At 33.8% G+C, this 23,540-nt stretch overlaps 5 protein-coding genes across 7 annotated transcripts; 1 reads left to right on the top strand and 4 right to left on the bottom strand.

The window, feature by feature from the left end:
- Positions 1-135: 135 nt before the first annotated feature.
- Positions 136-2,279, bottom strand: LOC105650191 (uncharacterized). The gene has a single exon (XM_012237066.3). It carries the CDS (start codon positions 2,230-2,232, stop codon positions 226-228), a length of 2,007 nt encoding a protein of 668 aa, XP_012092456.2. The 5' UTR covers positions 2,233-2,279; the 3' UTR covers positions 136-225.
- A 1,535-nt stretch (positions 2,280-3,814) lies between these two features.
- LOC105649802 (Vps51/Vps67 family (components of vesicular transport) protein) lies at positions 3,815-8,898 on the bottom strand. 2 transcript variants are annotated; one of them, XM_037635951.2, is made up of 8 exons: positions 8,791-8,898; positions 8,481-8,692; positions 8,266-8,363; positions 6,286-7,324; positions 5,489-5,995; positions 4,661-4,849; positions 4,424-4,560; positions 3,815-4,229 (listed from the first exon to the last, which is right to left on the bottom strand). In XM_037635951.2, exons 2-8 carry the CDS (start codon positions 8,619-8,621, stop codon positions 4,088-4,090), a joined length of 2,253 nt encoding a protein of 750 aa, XP_037491879.1. In that variant the 5' UTR covers positions 8,622-8,692; positions 8,791-8,898; the 3' UTR covers positions 3,815-4,087. The 2 variants fall into 2 exon arrangements, with proteins under 2 accessions (XP_037491879.1, XP_012091983.1); XM_012236593.4 differs by having other exon boundaries at positions 8,481-8,829.
- Positions 8,899-9,629: 731 nt separating this feature from the next.
- Positions 9,630-11,472, bottom strand: LOC105649803 (glycerol-3-phosphate acyltransferase RAM2). The gene is made up of 2 exons (XM_012236594.4): positions 10,761-11,472; positions 9,630-10,630 (listed from the first exon to the last, which is right to left on the bottom strand). Exons 1-2 carry the CDS (start codon positions 11,373-11,375, stop codon positions 9,731-9,733), a joined length of 1,515 nt encoding a protein of 504 aa, XP_012091984.1. The 5' UTR covers positions 11,376-11,472; the 3' UTR covers positions 9,630-9,730.
- Positions 11,473-16,338: 4,866 nt separating this feature from the next.
- Positions 16,339-19,965, top strand: LOC105649801 (hydroxyproline O-galactosyltransferase GALT4). 2 transcript variants are annotated; one of them, XM_012236591.4, is made up of 7 exons: positions 16,340-17,401; positions 17,787-18,019; positions 18,120-18,410; positions 18,516-18,644; positions 18,815-18,988; positions 19,249-19,356; positions 19,436-19,965. In XM_012236591.4, the coding sequence occupies exons 1-7, from the start codon at positions 16,555-16,557 to the stop codon at positions 19,640-19,642; spliced, it is 1,989 nt and encodes a 662-aa protein (XP_012091981.1). In that variant the 5' UTR covers positions 16,340-16,554; the 3' UTR covers positions 19,643-19,965. The 2 variants fall into 2 exon arrangements, with proteins under 2 accessions (XP_012091982.1, XP_012091981.1); XM_012236592.4 differs by lacking the exon at positions 18,815-18,988 and having other exon boundaries at positions 16,339-17,401.
- Positions 19,966-20,192: 227 nt separating this feature from the next.
- On the bottom strand, positions 20,193-21,838 carry LOC105649800 (Putative membrane lipoprotein). Its single transcript, XM_012236590.4, has 2 exons — positions 20,900-21,838; positions 20,193-20,638 (listed from the first exon to the last, which is right to left on the bottom strand). The coding sequence occupies exons 1-2, from the start codon at positions 21,792-21,794 to the stop codon at positions 20,586-20,588; spliced, it is 948 nt and encodes a 315-aa protein (XP_012091980.2). The 5' UTR covers positions 21,795-21,838; the 3' UTR covers positions 20,193-20,585.
- Positions 21,839-23,540: the final 1,702 nt, after the last annotated feature.

The following is a 23,540-nucleotide window of genomic DNA, read 5'->3' as shown; positions in this document are numbered from 1 at the left end:
AAAAATGTGCCTCAAGGATTTATGTAAAATGCACCATTTTCAAATTGTAAAAATATTGATGATCCTGCAAGTTATTTAGTTTCTAACTAATGAAGCAATTGCAGATGCAGAAAGGGAAAGGAAGGAGCAAGCAAATTATAAAATAAATAATGTAACTTTTTTAATTGAGCAGAATCATTGCAAAACACTAGTCCTATCTGAGTTTTCACCTAAGTATCTGCAACTTTAAGCCTTACAGGGAGTAAGAGGTTTCCCACATAAACCTTTGTTTCCAGAGTAAGAGCTCCATGGGAACTCGATCAGAGGTTTACCCATCGGAATTTGTCCCTCCAAAAGATTATCTGATAAGTTCAGCTCCTTGAGTTTTCTCAGCTTCAGAAACCCAGCTGGTATTTTTCCTGTGAAATGGTTTTTCTGCAGCTTTAACCTTTCTAATGAGCTCAAATTGGCTAAAGTCTCTGGCAAGTTGAAGCCTAACTTATTATAGCTCAAATCCAAAGTCTGAAGTAATTTCAATCCTCCTATGGATGTTGGAACCCTACCATGTAAAAAATTATGTGACAAATTGAGATAGTTCATCTCAGATTGAGCTCCTACTCCAATTTGTTCAATGCCGCCTGAGAAGTTATTATCAGAAAGGTCTACATATGTCATTGAACCATCAGGAAATGCATTTCCTATATCAAAAACTTCACTTATAATTCCTGTTAACTTGTTTGAGTGGAGATCCAACACCCCCAAATGCTGCAAGTTCGTAACTGAATCAGGGATTCTCGAAACAAGAATATTCCTTGAGAGATTCAACAAGTAGAGCTGATTCAAGCTTCCAAGCCATGCTGGCAAGCTTCCTGTGAGACGGTTAGCTGATAAGTCTAGCTCTTGTAATGAACTTGGTGTTGCTCGCAAGAACTCTGGAATTTCTCCTTGAATTCCACATCCAGCTAAATATATCTTGGAAAGCGATGACATTTCGGCTAAAAACTTTGGAAAGGAGATTAAGTTCAAACGGTTAAATGACAAATCGATAGTTTGAAGATTTTTGAGAGAAGAAATCTCATAAGGTAATGGCCCTTGAATCAAATTATGAGAGACGTTTAAGATAATTAAACGAGAAAGTTGAGAGATTGATTTTGGTATCTGCCCAGAAAGAAGGTTGTTGCTGATATAAAACTCTGTTAAAGCTGATAGATTCCCCAAGCTGGAAGGAATTGTTCCTTCAATCTTGTTATTTGCTAGGGAAACTCTTTGCAGAGAAACCAAATATCCGAAGCTTCGAGGTATTCTACCAGTGAGAAGATTATTATTCAGTCTGAGGAAACCGAGAGAATACATTTGACCAGAACTCGCTGGAAATGGGATTTCTCCCTCAAGATAATTTGAATCCAAATACAACTCTGATATAGCATTCAAAGTTGTTAATGAAAGTGGGATTTTTCCTCTTAATAGATTATCCGAAAGGTCGAGCTTCTCCATCGCCTGCATTCCACCAACCTTGTCTGGTATGCAACCAGTTAAAGAATTGCTGTGGACATCCAGTTGCATCAGATTTGTTAAATTTGTGAGTGAATCAGGTATCATACCAGTAAATTGATTTGAATATAGAAGCAATTGATTTAGATTTTTTAGATTACCAAGGCTCGAAGGAAGAGAACCGGACAATCTATTCTCATGCAGGTGAAGTTCTTCAAGTTTCGACAGCTTACCAATACTATCTGGTACTGATCCACTGAGCCTGTTGCCATATAAGTATAGCTTTCGGAGATTTGGAAGGCGAAAGCCTATTGCTGTTGGGATCCTTCCCGCAAGTCCTATTAGGCCACCGAGATCAATGACTTGGAGAGAGTTGAGATATGTTATAGAAGGAGACAGAAATCCTCTCATCTCGGATTGGAAGAAAAAATCATCAGTCGAAATGAATCCTGAAAGATGGATTTCTGTTACTCTACCAGTTTGATTATTGCAGCGAATACCTTCCCAATTGCAGCAACTAACACCAACCCATTTCGCTAGCCGGCCAGAAGTATCAAGATGAATTGCAGCCTTGAAACAAGTTAGACCTTTTAGGTCAACAGGGTTGCATACTTTGCCTGCATTTTGATTTCCCTCTCCAGTCGATATGATTGCAAATAGAACAAGAAGTACGCATAGCAGTTGACAAGCCATTTTTACCTGAAGTAAGAAAATAAATCTTGTTTTTGCAGGAAATGCATTTGAAAATAGTAAGTTGCACATCTCTGTAGCTTAAAGAAGAATAGAGGGTCAAAAATAGTGGTTTTGCTTTTCCTTTTTCTCTTTACAGATTGTAATGCTGAAAAGCATAAATATGTTTGAATTATGATGTCTTTTGGATTTGCTTTAAAGAAAATATCAGATTTCACTGGTCCCAACCAATAGTTCAAACTGATCAAACTAATCTTTAACCACTTTTGTACTCTTCAAAAAATACAAAAACAACTTTTATTAGAAGTTGTTACTGAGATTTGTTAATGGCCAACTGAGACGTTCTTTTCCAGGAAGCAGGTTTTATAACTCCCATGTCAATGGATTGCTTTGGTCTTAAAATGTACTTTAACAACTTCTATGTGTCAGGCATCACACACACCCAAGGACTCGACCTCTGTCTAAAATTTTTGGAATTTCGAGAAGCATCTCACAGTTCATTTATCAAGCGAGATCAAAATATTTTATATAATCCCAAGTAATAGGTTGGAGATTTTAAAATTTATCCACCCATTCAGAGATTAACATAGTTTAAAATTGATCTACCATGCTTATATCTATTATATATTTATAGTGTTTATAATAAGAAAATCTCAAGTAAAATTATAAATGAATTAAGCTGTTTGAAACTCGGTTCTAAAATTTTTTTTTGACAAAAAGTTCAATAAACTATAAATTTCTATAATGATTTGAATTTGATTTTTCAAATTTAATCAAATTTTAATTGAGTTTGAGTTAAAGCTCGATTTGGCTCGGTTTGTTTACAGTTGTAGGTCTGGAGGTCAGTTGTCAAGTCGGCAACTGAGATTGAGGGCAGAAACGCTCGAGAGAAGCAGGGTTGATTGTCGTTCAACTGTTATCGCATTTAAACGAGCAAATTACCTCTTGCCACGTGTATTTTGTTTTATTGGCGATCACTCGACGACCGATGGCAAATTAGTTCATCGACGGTTTCTTCACAGGGGCTCATGAGAGACAAGACCGTTATACATATGCGACGCGCCGTCTTTTAAGTGGGTAGTAGTTCAATTTTTTTAACGGTTGCTCGACGACGGGAAGGCAATTAGGCGTTTTACGGAAACAACTGTGAAATCAACGCGTCATATAAGTGAGCAAATTGTCTTCTGCCACGCGTTTGTTATTCATTGAACACCAAAAAGTAAATTTAAGAAGTAAATTCGTAACTTGAAAAAAACAAATTATAAATAGTTTTTAAGTGGATAATGAAAATGAGACCCTGAACAGAACTGACGTTGAAGCTTCAACGAATCCATTATTAGGTACCAATTGGCCTCTTTAATACTGAAAATTTAAGGTGAAATAAAGTGAAAAACCCCAAAATAATTATAAACTTCCTACAAAATGCCACAAATTGAATAATTTTAACCACAAATTGAATAATTTTAAAATTATAAGCTTACGTGCAAAAATTAAATGAATAGTTAGGTAAACCTCTTGGGGCAAAAGCCATTAATGGACAAGAAAAAGATTCTGGGATCAAAAGGTCTCATGTTCGAACATTCTCTTTCCATCCTTTAATGGCTTTATAGATCCAAACTTGTAGTTGAATAGAATTTGTGTAAGTCTATTTAAATTGCAAAATTGGAACAATCTCATTAATATCTCTGGCAAAGAAGAATACAGCAATTGATTCCTTATTTCCTTAGTACATGGTTATGCATGTACAAGAGGCTAGCTATGAAGAAAACTACAAAATATTATTACATATAACCCGTCTGTTGAGACATATAAAAGAATCAAAGAAAATGGAGCACAAAGCAGCAGTGTGTATTATATCTAGCCAAAAAAGCAAACTGCAAGGGATATCCCTCTCAATAATATTCTAGCTTTGATGAATGGCTAACCTTCAATTACTTCCATGCGACATGACTGATGATGCAGTGGGGCTGCTAGCGTCTCGTTCTACATTCCCAAAATCTGCTTTCCCAGATAACATTTTTATAGCTATTTGAGCAACTTCAGCAAACCAGTCATCCTCTGGCAGTACACTACCAACACAATATTCATCATGGCAACTTAGATGTTGATTTGCTAATCAAAGTTATAAAGTAATTCAAAACCATCTATTGCATATTGTCTATTAAGATTTTAAGATTCATACCCAGCTAGAACCAAATTAATTTTATATACACATACACTATTTCATTTCGTTATGTTTAGTTTAAAGTTAAACTACAAGTACCTGTAAGGGTCTACACCAGTAGCAGATACCACATCGATTGCTCTTGCTATGATGTTTTTTATAACTTGATGTAGATTCCTAGATAAGTAACGGCCTTCAGATGCAAAGAGTAAAACAAACTCCATATCCAAATAAAACTGCAATAGAAATTGAACAATCATAAGAAAACCTTCCCCTGATGCATAAAATAAGCAAAGGAGAAGTACATAAATAATGATTGCTTATTCTTAAATATACCTGTTGGAGGCCAAGAGGACCCAGAGGCTTTGGTCCCAACTCCACCTCTTCCCAGAATGTTTGGTCGTCAGAAAGCCAAAGGATTACTGTCTCTGTGAGTCTCATTAATAGAACCGTGGCAAACCTTTCCCTACCTATGAACATATCAGTTGCTATGCTTGCCACCCGAGTCAATTTTATATAGAGTTCCTGAATTTAAATGCAGTTTATGAAAAAAATTCATAATCTTGGTAAATACAATTATATAACAAGTCATTTATAGAGCAGAAACAGCTATTCATAATACAGTGTTTCAGATAGATGTTGTGCTGGTGTCATGAACGGAAATGCAAAGTAGTTTATTGGGGGATGGGGAGAGAAAAGGAACTGTTCCAAACAGTGAGAAGACTGGCCATGGTGTCTTCAAGTAAAAAAGAAAGTTGAAATAACACATGCTTCTCTTGTCCTAAATTACTACACGGTACCCAATAAAGCCACATTAGTTCTCTTTCACATTTGTATACTCAGAAAAATAATGGAGTCAATACGCTAAAATATGTAGATGGAATTGAACAAGGTAGACTTAATCTAAAAATTCTTCTTCTGTGTTCTAGGAATTATAACATTTAACTAGAAGTCTTTCTATCCTAATTTTAGTAGATACAACATACTGGCATGAAAACCTGGCAAGAACATCATGGTAGCGCACAGTGGGAATCCATTGTCTTCAGGTTGCTATTATAGATGTTTCATTTGTATGTCAAAAAGCACATCCAAATGTACTTGTTACGGACCAAACCCACAATATTTTGAGAATTGAATGCAATCTGGCAGCCTAGACATAGCTACCTGAAATATTGGAGATGGGAACCATTCAGGCTCCTCTGCTTGATTATCCATACTCGTGTATATATTTGCATTGAGACGAATGTCACCATCGTCCGTGAAGATGAGCTCAAGAGCATGTTGTCTGCAGAAGGTATCTCGCAAGCGATCAACTAAACGCTGAAGTTTCTTCTTCCATTCCCTTTGGTCTGGAAGACGAGATTGCCTATCTGAAGCTCTTCTTGGTTGCTCATCCTTATTAGGGGATGGCAAAAGTTTCATGGCAGCACGTGGCAGTAACTCATCTGACAACAATGAAGCATTAGCTAGTAAAGCTATTTGCTGGGTTTCAGTTTCTGCCATACTGACAATTTTATTGCCAGAACCTTCCAAATGCTCTTCATTCTCCACTGAACCAGGTAATGCACGTATCAACAAATTTACATAGGAGTTGAAAACATGTAGAACACCTTCCAATGCAGGACCATCCAATTGAAGGCTCTCAAGGGGCCCTATATCTTCTAGAATTTCCTGAATTCAGACAAAGAATGAAAAACAATTACAATAAGATTAAGGAGCCTAAAGGAATAATAGAATGTTTGTCCGCAATATAAGTTTAAGTGAGCATTCCTCACTTTCAGACTGAGCGTAACTTAAAGAAGAGGTCCCGTAACTTAAATCAACAGGCATGCAGGTTGAAAGCAAGTAGCAACAACTGCCAGATGAATATGAAAAAAAAAAAACTAATAATAATTTAAGAAATATAAAACAGGTCAAAAGATCATGTTCTTCTAATATTAGTAGAGAGTGTAATTAATCACCTGAACCATTGAATTAAATCTGTTAGCACTGCTTGAAAGCTTTGGCTGGGATAAAATTGCATTACTAAGGGTTGAAGCAGAAGTTAAAGAACGCCCACCTGCTGGTGGATAAGCAAGCAACCAGTCGTCTGCAGAGGCTAGTGCAGCACAGCTGTGTTCAATTCTTCTTAAATTGGCACTTAATGCCTGCTCAACACTGGACCTAAAAAGTCTTAGTAAAACAGGAGAAAGGGCCAATCCACGAGCTTCTAGCAAAGAACAATGTCCCAAGCATACTTGAATGCACTCAGCAGCAACCCTTAGACCCCCCGTAACTGCTGATGCAGCTAGGACATGCCGTTTAAGAAGACGAGCAAAAGCCCCGGTCTGTTTGACGGCCCAAGTTACAAGCTCAGAAGAATATGCAGGCTCCTCACCAAAAACTGACAGGGAGTCACTTGCAGCTTGTGCAATGGTTGAGAAAACAAGCTGTGAAAGTGCAGCAGCATATGGTCCTGCATTAGTTGGGCGAAGACTCTGCATGCTTGACTGCAACTTCTTGTAGTGAGAATTAAGTAATAATGTATGGGCACGGGGACCATCTCCAAGAGTTTTCAAAGCTAAAACAGAAGATCGAAGCTCTGGTCCACGTGTTGAAGGTTGGGTAGTCATATCTGCAAGCTGATCAGCTAATCTTTGTCGTTGTTCTCTAATGGCAGTCTGTAATATAATGAGTCCAGTTGAGCTCAGTGTGTGCTTCTTACTGGCTTCTTTGGCTAAACCTTCTCCTTTGTCAAGAGCTGCCATAGCTTCACCCACTCTCTTTTCAGCCAATAAAACGTCAAGGTTTTCTAGGAATTCTGTTAACCAATCTTCTGTTTTGGGAAGTTCCCTTTTCTCAAATTTAGAGAGGTCATCTGCCAGTGGGGCGTCAGAATCAGCCCACAGTGAATTAATGCGAACACGTTCTGCCAAACCCTGAACTAGAGCAGCCTGAGTAGACAGGTGATTTCTCATAGAAAGCAGCTGCCCCTCAAGAGCTGAAATCTCCTTTGATGTGCTGCAAATGAAACCAAAATAGATTATTGTCTCTATTAAAACAACCGAGAATATTTGTGAGTAGTATTCATTTTTACTTAATGGAAGAACATGCTTGCTTGTTTCCAAAATACTTGCATCCTTCCAAGGACTTGGAAGCCCAAGGTGGCCAAGCCATACATACCACATAGTAGCAAGCTAAGAGAACTGAGAACTGCAATCCACTAGAAGTTCATTCGGTAATTTGCTGAATCATTTTTATCATGATATTGAAGCATGAAACATTTTTTATTTTTTGTGCTTCAGCAAGTTGAAATAAACCAAGAGTATGAGTTGATTTTTGGTTTCATTGAATCTGCATGGAGAGATGAAACTTTATGGACTACAATCTTCAGACATAAATTTATGATTTTGAAATTGAAAATCTAATTAAAAACTAGACATTATTGGTTAAACAGAACTGGGATTGAACAATATGAAATAAAATATGAATCCTTCTTCAAACTAGATTTGAAGAAGGTACAAAAATCAAATGGTAGGAAATAACAAGCAATCCGCCTTTCTTATTATCTTGGATCTTTATCTACAAAGATGAATTGTGAGTTTGTGACCATCACAATTTCATGGAAGATGTACAGATATTTTTAAGATGGCTGCAAGTCAGCCGTATTACGAGAAAAAGCATATAAACTATTTTTATATGAAAGTCATAGGCTGCCTGCAAAACATTTTTGAAACCTGAAATCATGCCAATAAAATTCTAGTTTACTGTAATTTCTAAGTTACAGATATAATTGCAATATTTGATGTTAAGTGAAACAAAACCCAATTTATCAAATAAAAAAAAAAAAAAGGAGATGGAAGCAATCTCTCTATCTTCCAATATTACACTGACCATCTTACTACTCAAAAACAACAAAAATTGCGAAACAAAGAATAGCAGAAGCATTATCCATAGCTCACCGAATGAAGGCTGCATAATTAGCATAAACGCTTTTACGCATTTCCTCTGCAGATGCCTTCTTTAGCTCAATAAGGTAAGAACACAAATGCTTTAATTCCTGCCATCAACAATTAACTCATACATTTTTTTTTTTTTTTTGTCCTCAAAAAGGAAATAGCAATCACGACCCAGTAATATTTATTAAGCATACAATCCAATAGAAAGTGATTTGCACCTTTTCGTTCATGGTCTGGCATTTGGATTTTATATAAGCATCTGGATCGAAATTAGAGGTTTTAAAGACCTTTAAACGTTCACTGAGCGTTAAATTTCCTTCGAGTTCTGCTGAGTCTCCTATACTCGACGCTCTCGACATTTTTTTCTGAATTCAATTTCAATTCCAAATCCAAATTCAATCCTATCTGATGAATTTATTTCTGGAGTATTCTGTTACAAATATAAATGAAAAAGAAAAAGAAAATCAAATTTGATTGTCGATAGAAATGAAATTGAGGAAAGAGCAAAAAGAGGAGCAAGTTTTTCACCACCAACACGTATGACCCGCTCTGTTTGTTTTGGGTTTATAATAGCAAAGAAAGGGCTAATGTAATGTATATATAGATAATTAAACCCATTCATTCTGACGGGCAATTTGTTTCTGTTAATATGGTACCTTGACGAATGTTTGACAATATTTGATGGAGATGAAGAATTACGGGAGATAAAAAAACCTATTTGACGAGGAAGTTCCAGGAACAGAAGATTTACGGCAGATAAACCTGGATTTGAAGGGTATTATTATAGTGGATAATTCAGGTCCTTTCCCATAATATTAGAGATTGGTAAAAATATTTTTTAAAGTTGTGCGAATGTATATATTTTTTTTCTTCCTCGATCTAGAGGAATGCTTCAAATATGATGGTTCTATGTTATGTGCAAAGTAGGAAATGCATTCCATTTCTGTTGATTGGTTAATTCACCCTATTTTTGTAAAGATATGTCAATGTCATGCATGTAAAGATATGTTGATGAACCTAAATTATACATGTTCGGCAAAATTAACTGTTTTGATATCTATTAAATGTTTTAACAGCATTTAGCTATTTAAGTAGCTAAAAACTGTTTAAATAGCTATTTGAGTAACTTTTCAAAAATATTAAAAACTAAATATTATAGAAAGTTAATTCAAATATTGTTTGAACGTGAAAACAGTTTTTAGCTACTATGGTTATAATATAAGATAGCAACCACAAATATAAAAAATGGTAATGATAAAATCAAAGCAAAACATAATCAGGACAAATATGATTGCACTTCAACTGTTTCCAAGTAAGATTCTAAATTCTAACAAGACATGATTTTGTTGTATACGAAACTTAGAAGGAAAATTGATCACTTCTATTCCAAATTAAAATAGTTATAAGATGTAATAACACCAAAATGAAAAGGTACTTCGACAAAAAAAAAAAAAAAAGTAAAATAAAATTAGCAACCCATCACTTTATTGTGTTGCAGCTTAGGTTTCTCAGCAACAGTTCCATCATTTCCAGCAAGTGCCCTGTACTTATCTTTTCTGGTAAATGTAGTGCATTCATAAGAAAGAGTAGCAGCAATAACTCTTTGTATGTAATTAGCCACTTCATGACTGGACTTTCCTGAACTACAAGTTATCTCTACAGGCAACTTATCCAAGAAAGTCACTTCATAAGCTGGACTAGGGTTCATGAAGAAGTAAAACGGATCCATTCCTTTCCATCCTCTAGCTGTAGTTCCATGAAACATACTCATTCGGTTCACCATAGCCACTGGAACAATTTGATCTGTCAATTCGGCGAACAATGCCGAAAACCTTAAAAGAAAAGGTTCCCGGCAGGTAGTCCCTTCAGGACAAATAGCTAAATCACCGTCGACTAATAATTTCTTAATCATTGACGCGTCAGTCACACGATCTCGACTCAACCTTACAGTCTTAATTGGAGAAATGAATTCAGAGAGACGAGAAACTGAGTATGTGACTGCTGCAATAGGGCGGCCTAAGGCGGTGGAGAGAAATATGGGGTCAAGCAGGGTTCTATGAGAGCAAACGAAGAGGACACCATATTGACCGGTTGACTTTTTTGCAGGCGGAGGTGGATTGCCTTTTACGGTGACACGGACGCCAAGTGCCCAAAAGGCGTAGTAGACCATTGACATGGGTAGGAGTGAGCCGGCTGCAACTCGTAAACAAGCCAGGATGAAGCCTATAGGGATCCAGAGAATTATGACTAGTGTCATTAATGGTGTTGGCTTTTGGACTAGTCGGCCATCATGGAAGACTACTGGTTTTGGGAGCTTGTCGCCGGTTACTGGCCTGGCTTCTGTCTTCGGTGGCACCAGGTAACCCTCCTGTAATTAATAGGAGATTAATTAGTGCTCGTGCTTAATTTTATATATATATATATATATATATATATATATATATATATATATATATATATATGTGATTAATTAGAACCAGAAAAAATTAAGTGCTAACCTTGCACAGAGCCATGAAGGGAATATCAGTGTGTCTATCTCCAAGTCCAATGTCAGGCCTAATATCTGGAAAAAGCTTGCGAAGAACATTTGCCTTGTTCTTTCCCACAAGTACGCCAGGGCTGCGAACAAACCCGGTTGCTCTACCTTTATAACATGAAATCTCTGTACCCAAAACGACATCAGCTCCTAAAAAATCCTTCAAAAATGCTTCCACCATAATCCTTGGATTCGCCGTCAAAACGTAGCGTTTCCCACACGAAGAAAACACCCGCCATGACTCGGGATGAAGATCGCTGGAGTAAAACTTCGGCAACACTGCACGAGCCACAGACTCAATATCGGCCACTTTTAAACCAGCAAATGAAGCAAAGATAAGAACTTGAATTCCAGCAGACTCTGATACAAAGTAATAAAGAACCCCTGCTAATGGCGACGCTAATAGCAGAAAAAGAAGCCTAAAAAAGCCACCAGCCTCAAATGCAATAAGTGCAAAATAAGGAAAAGAGCTTCTGCCTATAAGCAAAGTACCATCCATATCGGCCACCACCGTTTGCTTTTCTCTGCCGATTGATGCACATTTGTTTACTGCTGGAAATCTGTCCACCACAACCATGATTGATGGTTTTAGAATTCGATTGGAAGTGGAGTTTTGTTAGAGAGAAAGGTAAAAGGTAGCAATATATATAAGACATACAGAGTCGGAAGGAGAAAACGACAGAAATTGGTACTTTGATTTTTGAGAATAACCATGAGAATATGACAGTGAGTTGCGCCGAGAAAGTTTTGGGTTTGCTTCTACATGGGGTGTAACCGAGGGAGTGGGCAGCGTTTTTAGAGGAAGAAAATGAAAGACAATATTATGGCTTTGTGTTGATCGCTGCATGATGCAAAATGCATCGTTGTCGTTTTATGTGTAGTTAAGTTTTTGCATCGCAATACATGTCGCTTTCAATAATGCCATGTGATTGAGCAGTTCCTGCCTATGTTATTATTCTTGCTCGCTGAACTAGCATATTTGGTTTGGGAGTCCGATAGCTATTGATAATAATAAATAATATTTTAAACTTTTTTTTAATAATTTTTTTGTCAAATCAGAATGGTAACTTTTTTTAATATTTGATATATATTTTTTTTTCCAAAAAACTATCTATATAAATAAAATGTATTTGGATGCCATTCCTCAACCTTTGTTTCAGCTTTATGCTTTAAGGTAATACAAATAGTGTTTTCGTTTTCAAAAAAAAAAAAAGTATTTATATATTATATAAAAATTTAAGGATCACCAAATAGTATGTATTTATATATATAACCCAGCAGTAGATCCAAATTCAAATCTCCTATAAAATTTTGTATATTTAAATATAAAAAGAGAATGCAATATGTTTTCTTGTAATCTTAATGAGAAAAAAACTGTAATAAAATGAAAGTTATTATTTAAGGAAATTTTAAAGGTCACAAATATCATCATTTTAATAAAAATTTTTATTTTATTTAGTTAGGTTTACGGGTAGAGCTATGGATTCTTTGTAAGTAAGTAGAATCCTTATAGAGCAATATACTACGTGAAATACCTTATTGTGTCCATAACTTTTGGAAGGAGCTCTCATTAACTCCGCCCGAGTGTTTCCGTACTTCTCATCTATAAAAAATATTTGTGTATAAGCTTATATAACATATTAAACTAATTATATATTGACAAGAAAAATACAATTACAAATTTTCTCTTCCTTTAATTTTTATATTATAAACTAAATTAATTTTAACTATATTTATATGTGAGTGTAAAATTGATTTGGTGTAAGAATACATACACTATTAGTAAAGAAGTGTTTATTATTTTAGATATTAAGTTTCCATACAATAGGAAAGAAGTATTAATATTTGTGTTAAACATTAAATTAGTGCGTTAATTACTCATGTGAAGAAAAAAAAAAAATGGGCCAAAAACCATAATGTTTTGGAATTAAGTATGAAACAATTCTAAAATTGTCATACTTGTCAAATGCGTATGTTGTTTGTTGTATTAATTAAATTTTGATTTTTGATTTTGAAATTTAGAAGTAATCTCAAAATTTTCATTTTTGCCCTCTTTTCTCTCCCACCTTCTTCTCCATTTCTCTCTCTCTCGCTCTCTTTCCTCACCATTTCTACAAATCTTGGTTGGAGCTGGAGGCATACAAATAGAGGTGAATTATCACAAACAGGACGGCGTCACATCATGATTTAGATATTTTTCAGTCTCTTCAATCAGATGACGTGAACATGAGAGATGATATACCGTTAGAAAGAACAGTTCTACAGAATTTCCTTATCAAGCTACAAGAAGAATTCAAATCAAATAAATACAGTAATAACTTACATAATTAACGACAATAATGCAAAGTTCAGACTTGTCTTCCAACTTCAACATTTCTTACGCATTTTATATAATGCCTTGAAGGAAAATCAAGACAATCAAATTTTTGTAGTAATTTAAATTTTTAAATGTATAATAATTTATAATATTTCATAATATTCTATAGAAGATCATATTATTTTTTTTTATAAAATAATTTTTGTAAAATAATAAATAATATTGTGTAAAATTTTCGATTACATAATAATAGTTTCTGTTACTATTATTTTTATAATATTTTATAAAAAGTAATTATTTCTTTTTAAAAGTTGATGAATTATAAAATTGTAACTCTTTTATCAATATTTATAGCGAGTGGTTGACTTTTTATAAAATGCTGATTAGAAAATAATGAACGCAAATTTCAATTTCTTATAAACTAAAATAAGGAAAGTTTGCTTGCTTTTTCTTGAAGGCATTGTAGCAAGCCCCGATAAGGAAAAGGACAAATCCAACGATTAAAACCCTTCCCATCGCACTAGTCCCCACCATCTTCAACTAATGATCCCAACGGTCTAATATTTGAATCATTTCCATAACTCTTAACATTAGAATTTTGCTTTTCGTGTATTTCTTAAATTCAAAACAAACAAAACACAATATGGCGGGCAGTCCATGACATCATGCCTCTCTCAACATTTTTTGAAGACATATATAATTTTTTTTCGTAAATAATAGCATTTTTATAGTATTTATAAATATATTTTAAATAGAAAATTATAAATCATCATTCATTTAAATTACCTTACACTTGCTTGATTTGAGAGTTCCAATCGAGTTGATGTAGTAGTAAACTTATGTAATCGGCAATTATTATGCTTTACTTGGTGGCAATTTATGATCACTATGCTTTACTCGGAAAATAGTTTTTAACCTGATTTTTATTTGGTAATGTCATAAGTAATAATTACTAATTAATCCGCCAAACATAAATTAATCAATTTTCTACAATGCCATATTAATTTGCTATATTTAGTAATAATATGATTTGTATAAGAAAAGAAATCCACGAGAATTCAATATAAAATATATATAAAAATAAACATATTTGGCTAATTTTATCATGTTTTAAGTTTTTAAAATTTCATGCCAAGGAGTCAAAGAATGATTTTACATATAAACTAAATTAATTCAATTCAATAAAATTATTTAGTATCACCTTAGATGATCATGATGAAATGGATAAAATAATAATAAATTGTAATAATTATTTTTAAAATAATAATTAGTTATTCACTTAGTGTATGGAATATATAAATCTTATCATAACGTTTTAATAAGAAAAAAAAAATTCTTTCAAATAAAATAAGGTAATTAAATGAATGAAATACCATTTAAAAAATATCATGATTTATATAATCGAAAAAAAATATATTTGGTCCAATTTAAGTTTGACATAATTTTTTACTATAGTGAGTTAAAATGTCTAAGATATTCTATGTGCATAGTATGGATAAAATCTGTCGCATTGAACTTATTAAGGGTATTATAGACCTACCCTTATATCATTTTTTGAAATACATATCTATTTATGATATATATATATATATATAAGTGGAAATGGGGATAGAAATATGAGATTGCCAAAAATATCTCTAGTAAGTTTATAAATTAATAAAAATAAATTTAATAATTTTAATTTTATTGATTAAAAAATAAAGATCATTTATTTTGTTCGGTTATATTGATTTTCTATTTAAATTTAAATTCTAATGACTAAAAAATATAATTAAATATTATATATTAGATTCTAAGTATAATTCTCATTTAAGAATTTAATTAAATAATAAAATAATAAATATATGTAAAGAAATTTTAATCGTATATAATGTCTTCTCATTTAGGAATTATAATTAAATATTATATATTGAAATCCAAGATATCCTTATTTTTAGGAATTAATTAAATAACAAAGTAGTAAACATATGTGATGGGATTTTAATCTTATGTAATGCATCCTCGTATGTTTGATTTTTGGATTGATATTTTTTTCTGTTTTAATGACTAGAATCTTAGTCAAAAATTAGGGTTTTGTGAGTAATAGTCAAGGTAGAAGTGTTTATTGTTATGTTTTTATTTTCCATTGATTTTTCTTTCAATTTCCTTGATTTTTTAAGGTTATTATTAGTTATTACAGAATATATTACATGATTTATATTTGATATAAAATAGAAAATAAAATTCATTAGAAATATATATAAAATATAAATTATGAGATAACATGTTATATCGGCAAACTATATAATATATTGAAATTTTTTTTAAAAAATAATTATAAAATTAATTATATGCTCATAGACTTTAGCAAAAATTGAAAAAAAAAATTCAAAGTATAAATGATGCTCTAAAACAATTATTAAGATTTCAATTATTATAATAGTTAATACTGATTTATCATATATTAGTAATGTAGACAATTATATTATACACGCAAAAATTAAGTTAATTAAAAATTATTATAAAAAAATTTAAATTAGTTAATAAGTAATTTTATATTTATGAAAATTAGGTTATTGAATTTTTTATCTTATTATTTTATAAATGTTCTTTTTTATTTATTTTGTAAGTGCTTTTAGGTTTTCAGTAATATAAATTATTCATAATATTATAATTTATAATAAAAAATATTATAAATAAGTTAAATTACATTTATTTACTACTGGTAAAAATGAACAAGTGTAAATAACATGCAAGGGATGTTCGAAAAGACTAATAACATAAAATATATTAAAATTAGATTTATGTAAATAATAATATCTCTTTCTGATTTTGTTAGATATTGATTTTTTTCTATACTTGCTCGCCTCAAAGATAAAAGGCTGACTCGAAGGAATTTGTGTTGCAGAGGATCGAATTCGTAATTTAATCTATAGTGGTTAATCTCGTGAGTATTATTTATCATTGAGCTACCTATTTAGGTTTGATATTGAGATATTTAGTAACCGATTTTGTAATTAATTCGTATATAGATTGAAGTATGAGTAATATAATAATATATTTTAATTTTCACAAACCAAAAATGAGCCAACAACATCAAACCTAAGACTCACCAAACAAACATAGTATGCTATTATGTGTGTATTGTAGGTATATACAAACGCATGTCGTTTAATACTTAACTAGTAACTACAACGATAGCAAGGCGGATTAAATAAGGAGAGTCTTTAAGGGGTAAAAAATTTGCATGATTTCAGTTTCTTCCATTTATGGCGTTTTCTCCTTCAGCCAAAGAGCGTGGAGTTGCGTTACTCTCATTGTGTACATATAAATGAAGGAATTGTAAATACTAAGCTTCTTCAACGGCTCGACCTAATATCCTTGAAATTAAGCCTTAGGGTTTAACAGAGAAGTGTAAAAGAGAAAAAACCATTGCAGTATTTCACTGCCGACAATAGTAATGAAGCGAGTCAAGCTTGATCCTTTAGTGCCAGTGACTCGACTCAAATTGATTCAGGGCTTAATGACTCTTCTTCTTGTCTACTTACTCTTCATGAGCCTTCAAATACCTCTCATTTTCAAAACTGGGAATGGGTTCGTGCCCGTCGATCAAGCGTTACCCATGCCCCGGCCCAGGCCCTTACTGGTTAAGAATGATGAATCCGAACCAAAGTTGTTGGACAAACCACGGGTCTCTCACAGGTCGCCCGGAAGGCGAATGCGAGAGACTAAAAGACTGTCGGCTCTGTTCTTTAATGAGAGTATCTTCGATGCTGTTGGCTCTGTTGATGAGTTCTCTTTACTCCACAAGGCATCTAAAGAAGCTTTGATGGCAGGGAAAAAGCTATGGGAAGAGTTGGAGTCGGATAAAATTCAAGCCAACCCGATAATTGTCAATAGAAATAGCACCGACAATCGTACTGAACATTGCCCGACTTCTATAACCTTAACCGGGTCGGAGTTTTCCGCCCGGAACTGGATGTTGGAGCTCCCCTGTGGACTGACTCTGGGGTCCCACATAACGGTGGTAGGGAGTCCGAGGTGGGCCCATCCGGAGAAAGACCCGAAAATAGCGTCATTGCTGGAAGGGGAAAATGAACTGATGGTGTCACAGTTTTTAATGGAGTTACAGGGACTGAAAACCGTTGATGGCGAGGACCCGCCAAGAATTCTCCATTTTAATCCGAGATTGAAGGGTGATTGGAGTGGGAAACCTGTGATCGAGATAAACACTTGCTATAGAATGCACTGGGGAAGAACTCCGTTGAGGTGTGAGGGTTGGAGTTCTGACACCGATGAAGAAACTGGTAAGTGAATTTACTTTTGGTATGCATTTGCTTGTTTATAATTTATAGTTTGTTCTGATGCATTGACAACGAAGTTTTGGTTGTTTCTTTAGCTGTCAGTTAAACGCAGTAACAGGGAATTGAGATTTAGCTGTCAGTTATTTCTGTCTTGCTTGTTATATTGCTTGTCAGTTTTATAATTTTATATCTCTTGCATTTACTTGTTAATAGCATTCTTTCAGCGGTTCCTCCGACACCGTTTTGTAGTTTCAGTTTACCTGCTCATTTGCTCTTTCTTTCTTCCGGGATTCACCTTCAACTCTTCAATTAATATTATATATATTGACTGGACAAAGACTATGATTCATGATTGTCAATTTCTTTTTCTTTTTTGGGTTTCTGGAAGTTGATGGCCAGGTGAAATGCGAGAGATGGCTTCGGGATGACGATCCTTACCCTGAAGATTCAAAAGCCACACGGTGGTTGAACAGACTTATTGGACGAAAAAAGGAGATTGACTACCAATGGCCATTCCCTTTTGTTGAGGGCAAGTTGTTTGTTCTTACTGTGAGTGCTGGCTTGGAAGGTTATCATATCAGTGTTGGTGGCAGACACATCACTTCTTTTCCATATCGCACTGTGAGTAATATTTGATGACTTGCAAAAATTCCGAATCTTTTGACAAATGCAGAGTTGCAAAATAATTTTATAATTCTACGTGATGTGCTAATGGTTATAGGGATTTGTTCTTGAGGAAGCCACTGGATTATATTTGAATGGGGATGTTGATGTGCATTCTATTTTTGCTGCTTCTTTACCTTCCTCACATCCAAGCTTTGCACCACAACACCATCTTGAGATGTTCAAGAAGTGGCAAGCTCCTCCTCTTCCTAATGCCCAAGTTGAGCTCTTCATTGGAGTCCTCTCTGCTGGCAACCATTTTGCCGAGCGGATGGCTCTAAGGAAATCCTGGATGCAGCATAAGTTGATAAGAACTTCAGAAGTGGTGACTCGCTTTTTCGTAGCATTGGTAAGGGTGAATTAGTTAGTCATGTTTTTAGAATTATAGCCCTCTTAGCTATGCTCTAAGCTGATTTATATTGATAGTTGCGGGACTACATTTTTAATTCAACAGAATGGAAGACGGGAAACAAATATGGAGTTAAAGAAAGAAGCAGATTATTTTGGTGATATAGTTATAGTTCCTTACATGGATAACTACGATCTTGTTGTACTGAAGACTCTTGCTATCTGTGAATATGGGGTGAGTGATATGGCAAAATCAAAATTTGTCAATTCCTTCATTCTTTCTTGAGCATTCTTATATGTTTTGTTTATTATTAGTTAGTGATTATCTTTTCCGTTTCAGCATCATATCATTTACTAAGTAGAATCATCTATATTTTCCTTAACTTTTTTTCTGGTTGGTAATAGATTCAGACTGTGGCTGCAAAGAATATTATGAAGTGTGATGATGATACTTTTGTCAGGGTGGAGGTCATGATTGAGGAAATTAAGAAAGTCCCTAGAAATAGAAGCTTATATATTGGAAACATTAACTACTTGCACAGGGTTTTACGTAGTGGCAAATGGGCAGTGACATTTGAGGTAGATGTTTTGCAAATCATTATAGTAGAGAATTCAGTAATTAGTCACTCTGTTATTGTTACTTCCTGTTCTTTTCTTCTTTGACTGTGGCTCCTTATTTGCTCTGTGATAGAGTTGAATTGACATGATAACAATGTATTTCGTTTTAAAATGATCTGTCAACTTATATTTTTATAGCAATTTCATAGCCATGCATTTCTCTTGCCTTGAATTAGGCATTCACAAAATTAATTCTGCTGCTGATACTGTTGATATTTCAGGAATGGCCAGAAGAAGTGTACCCACCATATGCAAATGGTCCAGGTTACATAATCTCATCTGACATTGCACAATTTATCGTCGCGGAGTTTCAAAGTCAAAAGTTGAACGTATGTACTTGTTCTCTCTCTCTCTGTGCGTTATGTGCACGTTCATAGGATTAATCTAATCTATGTTCGCTCGGTGCAGTTGTTTAAGATGGAAGATGTAAGCATGGGAATGTGGGTGGAAAAGTTCAACACTTCAAAACCTGTACAATATGTGCATAGCCTTAACTATTGTCAGTCTGGATGCATTGAAGATTATTTCACTGCTCACTACCAATCTCCAAGGCAGATGCTATGCCTCTGGGACAAAATACAACAGGGAAACCCCGAGTGCTGCAACATGAGATAATAATTATATGAAAACAATTCTGAGAGGAACGAGAAAGAAACTCCAAGAAACAAGTTTCATGGTCATCATAAATCTCTGTACATATTCAGAAGAATTTAAGATATACTGGGTTCCGATCCTCAGACTTTCCCAATGTTGTTGGTGATTGCACAAGTAGTAGATCAAAGTCACACAATATTGCAATCTTAAGTGGGAAAACATCGGAGGGGAAATAATGGAAACCTTTCATTTCTCCCTCTCTGTGTCTATCAGTGGAGAAACATAAGTGCAGAATAGCAATTGACATTTCCTTATAATTAATTGATTCATCGTATTTTTTTCAATTGTATCCTTTTTTGCATTGCTGTTGCATTTGGTTCTTAATTCTGTCTAATTTCTATATTTTAATTAGTTAAGTGCAGAGTTTGGTATATAAAGTGTTGATGCTGTGTGAGAATAAAACTGTAGGTATAAAGCTTCTTTATCTGTTTCTAGAGCTTGACAAGGACACAGGCCCTGAAGGAAGAACCTTTCTTTATAGTGAAAGTGATTCTCTCTTGCTTGGTGGATGTGAGAGCTCAAAAGAAAGAACCTTATTCCTTCATCCTGTTTTTAATACACTCACAACAACTCAGCCTCTATATGGACCCACTTTTGCTAGCTGGATCACAAACAAGTGCTAAAATTAGAGGTTCAACCTAAAAGTCTCTAGTGGTTAAAATTAGCAAATGCTCATTTTCTTTGGCCTAGATAAATGAAGTGAACACACTAGCAGCTATCTTATACGTTCTTTACCCAAAAGAGGCTGAAAAGTAAAAAGAAGACAAACTATTATCTTTTGGACATTTCTTGCATTTGAAGATATGTTGATACAATTTGCTTATCTTCTTTATGAAAATAACAAACCTTGCCTTGAGATCAAGGTCCATTATTTCAATTAACATAATTTGCTGATCTTCACTCTCTAAAGAAAGGCCCAGAAAAGGAAGCATGCCAACGAATAGATCAACCCATTACCTGCAATAATGCCCACATCATGGTAATTCTTAAAAACATAGTTAAGTAAGAGGTGTAGATGAGCCGAGCCAAGCTTGAACCTGCTACTCTCGAAGCTCGGCTCGAACTCGATGAATCTGAAAATTTTAGGTTCGAGCTCGATTTGAGCCGAACTCTTTTGAACTTTTTTCGAGCCGAGCTTGAACAGCCCGTGAGCCAGCTCGGCTCATTTACACCAGTACAAGAGAAAGTTCAGATTACATAAAAGTAAAAGTTATATACCTGTCTGCCATGGAAGAAGGGTTGAACCGAGACTATATGATCCCCCAAAGAAACAGTCAGAAGTTGTGTTAAAGCCATTAGGACAATTACAAACAAAAGAATTATAAACTCCACCATACCCACAAACCCCATTACTTCTCTCACAATTAGCACAAGAACTTGGATAATCATTATAAACATTAAACTTGTATTTAAGTGCAATCCCATACTTCCAATTTTCAGGGTTATCTTCCTGACCATTAAAGCTATAAAACCCAGAATAAGAAGAGCATTGCAGTTTCTGTAAATCCATTTCAAAAGCCGGCCCTAGGTCTACTGGTGTATAAACACAACAAGTAGAAATAGGAAGACTAAGCCTACTGATAGCTTGACAAGAATACAAGAAACTACAAATGGGTGCACCTGTTCTATCACATTGAGGCACTATACTCCCATTATTAGAATTTCTAAAAATCGGTGAGGAAGTAGTTGAGCAATCAAGTAATGTGAAGACAGTATCATCCTGAAAAGAAAAAGGGGCATCCCAATCAAGGCCAAAGCCTTTGCTTGGTTGAGTACAAGAACAAGTTGACATAGAAGGATCTGAAATGTAAATAACTTGATTAGTGTAATCTATATTGTTTATAGGATAGCAGCCTGTATGGGTTAACAAAGAAAGCTTTTCTTGATCATCGCAAGTTACATATTTTTGAAATCTTGGATCTCCACAACCAAGACCAGTTCCAAATGGGTATTTGATTGGGATATTGCCGCAAGAATTCTTGCAAGCTTGAGATGAGATTGGAGAAGGGAGAGTTATAATGAAAGATATGAAAGAAAGAAGAGTAATGTAAGAGTGCTTATTGATTAGCTTCATTTCTATGTAGAGAGGAAGATTTAGGAAGATATGAAGCATTGGTCTAAGTCTCTATATGTTGTCTATATATGAGTAGAGACTAAGGAGACTAAGTAATGTACGTGTCTTTTCTTTGTTTTTTTGGTGACTTTCGGTGTGAGGTTGGCAAAGCTTTTGATGATGATCTTTTTGCTTTTCTATATTATTAGATGCCTTGTTTTCATCATCCAGTTTGATTAAAAATGTGCTTTTGGTGGCATTGGCCTAAGAAATTAATCTCTTGGTTTGGATGGCACAAGGAACTTGCATATTTCAGATGGTTTAGCTTCAAATTATGCCCTAAATTGCTAAGTGTATGCAAAACCCAATTTTATAGAAATTGCTAAGAGCTTATTAGCAATATATATTTCCAATTTTCCTGCAAAAGATATTATCCTCCTTTTTACTTTTGTGAAAATCATTATTTTTATGGTATAAAATCAAATTAAAACAAACTAAACAAAGCATAGTCTAGTGGTAAGCGTATTACTATTTGGCAATAGATCCATGTTTAAATTTTCTTTCTCCAATACTCATCAAATTAATTAGTTGTGGCCAACCATATAAATTTTTTTATTTCTATTTTAAAAATTAAAGCAAAAAATATTTTGATTAATGAGGAAAATACAACTTGTCAATTGAATTAATTATATTTAAAATTGATGTATTAGTAAAGGATATTTTAATCATAGCACCCACAGATTCTAAAATGATAATTTTTCTATATTATATTGACATCAAAATTAAAATTTAGGATATTATTCAACTATCTAATATTCATATTATTGATAATTATACAACTTTTATTCTTCTTCTATAAGGACCACTTAATATATTGGTATGACACGTTAGATTCACCATATGATTTCTGTAAAATTATGAATTGAACACGTTGAAAAAATACTGATGAAAAGGGTGTAATCACACGCCTCGAAACGAGATCATTCCCATGCTAAAAATATGTTATCGGTCTAATTATAAGTAAAGCATTTTTCTCATTATTAAAATAAATAAATAAGATTAATAAGGAATGATTCAAGTGATAAGATATATCGAATTCAATAAATAACTTTTACAGAATCAGGGGATATGATCCATATAGAGAGATGCAATTGTAGTCACAAATTTTAAAACGAAAATAGCTTTTATCTTTAAATATCAAAATATAGTAAATAAACAAACCTCATAAATCGATAAATCAAAGTGAAATGCAGAATCTAAATACAAAAATGATCGCGAGAGATAATGTTCTTGTGGCTTTTATGAAGGATCTCCGCGTCAATTAATGCTAACTTGACATTAATATTCTAAACATAAAAAAAAAATGTAAAAAAAAACTGAATTAGGAGACAAAATTGAGTTATTAGGCACATTCGAAATTACGTAATTTAAGGATATTGTTGATCCAACGCAGGCTGGATCTGTAATTACCTTTAGACCGTTGACTTAGATTAGTTTATATGCGAAAACAAAAAAACAGAGACTATGATTCATAGTGACTTGATTCTATATAATTTGTGGGTTTTTGTCAAACCATTTCCTATCCGAAATTTACTAATTCAATTAATCTAAATTTATGTTGGACATGTCCATAAAGGGGAAAACACTCTCAGTGACTTATATTAATTGGTTCTATTAAGTATGAATAAATGTATCAACTCGATCTTTCCACATCTTATATATATATATATATATATATTCTATTTGTCTGTGCATGCATCATTTGTAACCCTATTATTATCATTATATATTAATATAATTATTATT

This window comes from Jatropha curcas, chromosome 5 (genome assembly GCF_041381405.1).
Source record: "Jatropha curcas cultivar XTBG-Jc1 chromosome 5, XTBG_Jcur_1.0, whole genome shotgun sequence".
NCBI classification, from domain to species: Eukaryota; Viridiplantae; Streptophyta; class Magnoliopsida; order Malpighiales; family Euphorbiaceae; genus Jatropha; species Jatropha curcas.
This window is presented reverse-complemented; position numbering and strand designations above follow the sequence as displayed.

Bases quoted from the DNA above. Each gene is read 5' to 3' on its own strand.
- LOC105649803 (XM_012236594.4), bottom strand. From the start codon at position 11,375: ATGGTTGTGGTGGACAGATTTCCAGCAGTAAACAAATGTGCATCAATC. The intron at 10,631-10,760 runs GTTAGCACTTAA...TATTAATTACAG, and splicing joins CCTTCATGGCTCTGTGCAAG to GAGGGTTACCTGGTGCCACC.
- LOC105650191 (XM_012237066.3), bottom strand. From the start codon at position 2,232: ATGTGCAACTTACTATTTTCAAATGCATTTCCTGCAAAAACAAGATTT.
- LOC105649800 (XM_012236590.4), bottom strand. From the start codon at position 21,794: ATGCTTCATATCTTCCTAAATCTTCCTCTCTACATAGAAATGAAGCTA. The intron at 20,639-20,899 runs GTATATAACTTT...GCATTATTGCAG, and splicing joins CCTTCTTCCATGGCAGACAG to GTAATGGGTTGATCTATTCG.
- LOC105649801 (XM_012236591.4), top strand. From the start codon at position 16,555: ATGAAGCGAGTCAAGCTTGATCCTTTAGTGCCAGTGACTCGACTCAAA. The intron at 17,402-17,786 runs GTAAGTGAATTT...GGTTTCTGGAAG, and splicing joins TGACACCGATGAAGAAACTG to TTGATGGCCAGGTGAAATGC. The intron at 19,357-19,435 runs GTATGTACTTGT...CGCTCGGTGCAG, and splicing joins TTCAAAGTCAAAAGTTGAAC to TTGTTTAAGATGGAAGATGT.
- LOC105649802 (XM_037635951.2), bottom strand. From the start codon at position 8,621: ATGTCGAGAGCGTCGAGTATAGGAGACTCAGCAGAACTCGAAGGAAAT. The intron at 8,364-8,480 runs GTGCAAATCACT...TGTTGATGGCAG, and splicing joins GCCAGACCATGAACGAAAAG to GAATTAAAGCATTTGTGTTC. The intron at 5,996-6,285 runs GTGATTAATTAC...GTCTGAATTCAG, and splicing joins GATTTAATTCAATGGTTCAG to GAAATTCTAGAAGATATAGG.